Consider the following 6,000-nt stretch of genomic DNA (forward strand, 5'->3'; position numbering starts at 1 on the left):
GCTAAAGTCCACACTGTCATGGGGATATTTCAAATATCAATCATAACTCTATCGTCGCCCCGCGGATTAAGTGTTCAAAAGTTACAAGGTGACCAGGTTAATGGCATCTCTAGTGTTCAACATAGTGACTCGATCAAGGCATCAGTGTCAGCTCTAGGTTTCCATAACCGTAACCTGTTTGAGCACTATGTTGGACTGACCCTCTCTCATGATGGGCTTTACTACTAAAATAACTTGTTTGCTAGAGGTTCATACTTTCGGCCTGATCATAGATTTAAACATTATTTCACAAGCCCACTACAAAGCCCAATTTAAACATGTTACTTTCCGGTGGCCCGTCCACCGACGGCAGATATGTTTTCCCATTCCTATAAAGTGGTCGCTGACGCTGATAAATTTGAAAATTTTATTTTCTTCTGCTTTAGTTTTTTCTTGCGTCTCCGACACGTTTGACATATGGTCCCGGTTCAACCTGTAAACTCTTTGGCATATTCCGATATATCCATTATATATGCGTATTCATGGATGTAATAGTAAACAGAAAACAGCCAAACTACTCCTACTTTGTCGTTTTCTCACCGACCCCACCTTCACCAGCTTTGTCCAAAATTTCAAAATGTCCCATCCATTTTAATTATATGATTCGGTTCTTAGATTTAAACTAAAACCACAATTATAAACTATATACTTGGCTGGAAAATGCCATTATATTTATAGCTGTTGGTTGTTAAACTAGGTTCTCTTAATTTTATACTAGCAGACAATTGTATGGCATTTATGAACTAATTATTGTACATCTATAAAAGAAATAAAAATAATAAAAGAATTAGTGCAATTTAGTCAATTTAGCTTTATCAACTTTGTCACGAGGAGTTTGACTCCTTTTTCTAAAAAAGCTAGCAATAAAAAAGGATCAGCTATTAAAATAAAAATAATAATGTACCACTAAACTTATGCAAAATGAAGTAGTTTAAATCTTGATTCCTTAGATTAAAACCAGCTAGCATTATTTAGGGTTATCTTTGTAAGTATGTCACTCCAACTAATCACAATCTATTTTTTAAAAAGAAATAGAGAAGATCAACGTTTTTAGTAGGTTGCATTAATATAAATACAGGTAATTAGATTAGAAGAGTGGTGGCAAAAGAAGTTTGAATGGTCAAAAAGGAAAAACTAAACCCGATGTACTTTCAAACTCCAATTTATTACTAACTCCGATGTCTTCTTATCTTTTTAGTTTTTATTAGTTGATTTTTTTTATTTTTGGATTTGATTTGATTTTTAAGATATGACTGTCACCAGCGCATTATAGCATTGCTGCCCTCATTAAAAAGCCCAGCCACAGAGCTTCCGTTTTTATTCTTACAAAATTATTATCATTCAGACCAAACTGAAAAAAGGAAGAGAGAGGAGAGAAGAGAGAGAGAGAGAGAGAGAGAGAGAGAGAGAGAGAGAGAGAGAGAGAGAGAGAGAGAGAGAGAGAGAGAGAGGAGAGAATTCATCATCAACCCATCTTCCTTTCTTCCCTGTGGATCTCAAATTTATGGGTTGTCTCTGGTACGTCTCTAAGCTGTATAGATCGGTAGATATGTCCAAAGATGAGTTTGAATTTGATTGTCTGCGTGTTGTCTGAGTTGAAAGTTTCTGTCTTTTTGTGGTATTTTTATGGATTTATCCCTTTTCCATCAAATATTTCCCTTAATTTTTTTTTTGCTAGATCCTGATTTTTAGGTGATTGTTGTTTCCATTATCACGTTAAAAATCAGAACTTTGCATGTTGATTAGCTCCCAGATGAGTCTTGAGATTAGCTCTGTTGATTGAGTACCCTCTTCTCTTTGCTGCAGGATTTGATCTGATCAAGATTTGAAGACAAAGGAAGAATCTTCTTCTTTTTTAAAAAAGTTTCTAATGGCCACGGTGGGCGTAGAGCCTAGTGCCGCGGTTAGAGATTCTAACGGAAACGTTACTGCTGATGTTGATAGATTACCTGAAGAGATGAATCACATGAAAATTCAAGATGATAAAGTATGTTTCTTTTTTTGTATCAGATTCTGTTTACGTTGTTTCTGTTAAAACTGACTTGATTGATGATCTCACCAGGAAATGGAAGCTACAATAGTAAACGGAAATGTCACAGAGACTGGTCATATAATAGTTACTACTATAGGTGGAAGAAATGGCCAACCAAAGCAGGTTTGTGTCTGCGCAAAACCCATCCTTTGTAAACCGATTCAAGTGTATCGGTCCTGAGATTTTAAGAGGACTATAGACAATTTAGTAGTTTATATAAATTTTTTAAAAAATTTTTGGGGCCTTTATATATGTAATTTTTTTTAAAAAAATTGGGGGTCATAAACCAATGCTTCACCAGCCTAAGTGTATTTGCATTAGCTAAGTGAATCGAATATACTCTGGGCTGGTGGTGAGATTTTAGGGGCTATAGACAATTTAGTAAGAGTTTATATAATTTTTTGTTATAAATTTGGAGCCTTTATATATATACTTTAAAAGAAAAAAAAAATTGGGGACAATAGTCCAATGTTTCACCAGTCTATACTCAAGACCGGCCCTGAGTAGTATTTGCAATAGCTAAGTGAAATGTTCTTGGGATGCTAAAATTGCAGACAATCAGTTACATGGCAGAGAGAGTTGTTGGACATGGCTCCTTCGGCGTTGTCTTCCAAGTGAGTTTTGATTTTTGAGTTTTTGTTCCTCCTCTTCTCTATCAAACCATGTCTTTGCCACTTATGTGATCATTTTTTTTCTCTTACAGGCGAAATGTTTAGAGACAGGAGAAACTGTAGCGATAAAGAAAGTTTTGCAAGACCGAAGGTACAAGAACCGTGAGCTACAAACAATGAGGCTACTCGACCATCCAAACGTAGTCTCTTTAAAACACTGCTTCTTCTCAACAACCGAGAAAGACGAGCTTTACCTCAACTTGGTCCTCGAATACGTTCCTGAGACAGTTCACAGAGTTATCAAACACTACAACAAACTTAACCAACGCATGCCTATCGTCTACGTCAAACTCTACACCTATCAGGTAGAGATATCAATCTCAAAGACTTGTCTCATCTCCTTGCTGGTCTTCTCTTAAGAGTCTTGTATATCTCTTGGCAGATATTTAGGTCCTTAGCCTACATTCACCGTTGTATTGGCGTGTGTCATCGTGACATAAAGCCTCAGAACTTGTTGGTGAATCCACACACACATCAAGTGAAGCTTTGTGATTTTGGAAGTGCTAAAGTATTGGTGAGTTTGTTGATGATACTCTCTCTCTCTCTCTCTCTATTTGAATCTATTTATTGACCAATTCTTGATTCTTGGAACAGGTTAGAGGAGAGCCAAACATTTCATATATATGCTCAAGGTATTATAGAGCACCTGAGCTTATTTTTGGAGCAACTGAGTATACTACAGCCATTGATGTCTGGTCTACAGGTTGTGTTCTCGCTGAGCTTCTTCTCGGACAGGTAATAAAAATTTCAAACCAAAAACATCTTTGGTCTGTTTCAAGTCCTAATCTGTTCTTTTTTTGTTTATGACAGCCATTGTTCCCTGGTGAGAGTGGTGTTGATCAGCTTGTAGAGATCATAAAGGTATAATAACCTTTGTACTGATATCACTTTAGTAACTTCTCTGTTGTGTAATGATTATGTACTTGACTTTGTTCATGTATTGAGTAGGTTTTGGGAACACCAACAAGGGAAGAGATCAAATGCATGAACCCCAATTACACTGAGTTCAAGTTCCCTCAGATTAAAGCTCATCCATGGCATAAGGTAGTTTGTTTTTTCATGCAAAAACATCAAACTTAACTAGTTCATTGCCTTCTTTGACTAGCTGTTAACTGGAATATTAATCGTTGACTAGATTTTCCACAAGAGGATGCCTCCGGAAGCTGTTGATTTGGTCTCAAGGCTTCTTCAATACTCTCCTAATCTCCGTTGCTCAGCTGTTAGTGTTTGCAACTTTCTCTCACTTTTCCTTCGTTCTTGCAACATCTCTTGTTTATTTATCTTATGTTCTTGCCTATTAGCTTGATGCATTGGTCCACCCGTTCTTTGACGAGCTTAGAGATCCGAATGCACGGTTGCCTAATGGACGTTTCCTTCCACCACTATTCAACTTCAAGCCTCATGGTACTAACCATATTCTTCAAAGTGTTACCTCAAAAAAGGATACAAGTGACTTCAACTCATGGTTTTTTTTTTTAATGTGTTGCGTGAAAGCAGAGCTTAAAGGTGTGCCAGTGGAGATGGTGGCTAGGTTAGTACCTGAACATGCGAGGAAGCAGTGTCCATGGCTCGGTTTATGATTTATCTGTTGTTATCTGCAAACACGAAAACTAGAGAGGGAAGAGTCCAAGATATTCATTATCTTCTCTGTTTTGTTACTATTATTCAATCTCAGTATGATGATTTTGTAACCCTTTTGTTTGTTATAATGAATGAGTAGGGAAAGAGTGAATTATTGTGGGGGTTATGATCTTGTAAAAGTGAACAAAGATTTTTTTTAAAAGAGTTTGTTGTTTTCTGTCTCATTATCTTCCCAACTTGTTCTGACCATACATACCTGGAGTTGTCATCTCATAGCATAACATGCTACATGTCGTTTTGGACGCTGCTGTCTCTGACATGAGCACATCATGCCAAGTCGCTTAATTCATCAAAACATCGTGCCATCTAAAGCCAATTAACGTGTCTTCAATCATATGAGTTCCATGCTACGTAAAACATATTTTTTTAACGCTGCTTAGTATATATTACAGAAAATATTACAAGACGGCTTAACAAATCTAATTGTTTTATGAGGATTAAGACAATAGATTTTTCTTCACGGCTGTGTAAATATCCACACATAACTGTTTTGCTTTTGCACTGTGTTGAAGATTTTTTGTAAATTTTCTCTATTAATTTGTATAACTGATGCTAAGACGTACTCTCTTAAACTTAAAATCCAAATTTCAATAAGTAAAACATAGGTTTATGATATTTTTAAGACATTCGTTAAGCTCTTTTTTTTTTTTATATATTTTTTTAAGGACATTTGTTAAGCTCTTTTACATGCAAGGACGTTCCACTACATTAAAATCTGCATCCGCTCAGATAACCAGGTGTTTATCAAAGCACTCAACTCGAAGCAACACCCGGTGGAAATCTATGGATTAACATTGGACATCGAGTCTCTATCTTCTCTGTTTTCTTCATTGCATTTCTCCTTTATCCCTAGATCTCTAAACTCTACTGCTGATAAACTGGCAAAATCAGCACTATGTAATTCCAACTCTGCTATGCCTTAGGGCTAAAAAAAAAGAAAATATTTTAAAAACAAAATTCCACAGTTTGGCGATATTTTACTAGAATATGGATTCGCTTTTATTTTTGGGTGCATAATTATGCTTTATATTCGTTTCTTTTCAGACAAAAACATTACTATATAATCATTGTAATTGATTACAGCTAATTAATTTGAATATATAATCTTAAACTAAATGCAATGAACCAATATATTAACAATATAAATAGAAATGATTCTACAAGTTGGAGCTTTATCAATCTGTTGGCTATCGTTTGAGTACGTCTTCTGATGGATTAATTTGGTTCCACGTAAATGAAAACGAATAGTTGATGAGTGGAGAATTTTTACTCTCGAACATAAGATATGTTTAACGTTAATATTTTAATAGGGTTTACAAATGATTCACGTGTTTTGAGTTGTTCTCTTGCTCGTCACCATCAACAACACTAGTAGCCAATCAGCTGCATAACATTGTAGTAATAATTCGAGACTAGCTAACTTCATGCATTCTTCCCCCCCCCCCCCCCCCCTATTTAAGGGACTATGATTTAATCAATGATTAAAAATCGGTTGGCGGTGATAATTAGATATTTCATGAGCGATTAGTGTATAGGCAGGCGACAAGGCATGTTTAGACTGATTTTCTAAAAATTGTTTTAGAAACATTTATTTTGTTTATGACGGATTTGCCACAT

At 35.7% G+C, this 6,000-nt stretch overlaps 1 protein-coding gene across 1 annotated transcript; it reads left to right on the top strand.

Annotated features, from left to right (window-relative positions):
• Positions 1–1,141: 1,141 nt before the first annotated feature.
• On the top strand, positions 1,142–4,547 carry LOC106388858 (shaggy-related protein kinase gamma). The gene is made up of 12 exons (XM_013829030.2): positions 1,142–1,557; positions 1,846–2,026; positions 2,102–2,194; positions 2,626–2,685; positions 2,775–3,047; positions 3,125–3,256; positions 3,337–3,477; positions 3,553–3,603; positions 3,691–3,786; positions 3,878–3,961; positions 4,044–4,146; positions 4,240–4,547. Exons 2-12 carry the CDS (start codon positions 1,910–1,912, stop codon positions 4,320–4,322), a joined length of 1,233 nt encoding a protein of 410 aa, XP_013684484.1. The 5' UTR covers positions 1,142–1,557; positions 1,846–1,909; the 3' UTR covers positions 4,323–4,547.
• Positions 4,548–6,000: the final 1,453 nt, after the last annotated feature.

Source organism: Brassica napus, chromosome C3 (assembly GCF_020379485.1).
Source record: "Brassica napus cultivar Da-Ae chromosome C3, Da-Ae, whole genome shotgun sequence".
Lineage (NCBI taxonomy): Eukaryota > Viridiplantae > Streptophyta > Magnoliopsida > Brassicales > Brassicaceae > Brassica > Brassica napus.

Bases quoted from the DNA above. Each gene is read 5' to 3' on its own strand.
- LOC106388858 (XM_013829030.2), top strand. From the start codon at position 1,910: ATGGCCACGGTGGGCGTAGAGCCTAGTGCCGCGGTTAGAGATTCTAAC. The intron at 3,478-3,552 runs GTAATAAAAATT...TGTTTATGACAG, and splicing joins CTGAGCTTCTTCTCGGACAG to CCATTGTTCCCTGGTGAGAG. The intron at 3,604-3,690 runs GTATAATAACCT...TGTATTGAGTAG, and splicing joins AGCTTGTAGAGATCATAAAG to GTTTTGGGAACACCAACAAG.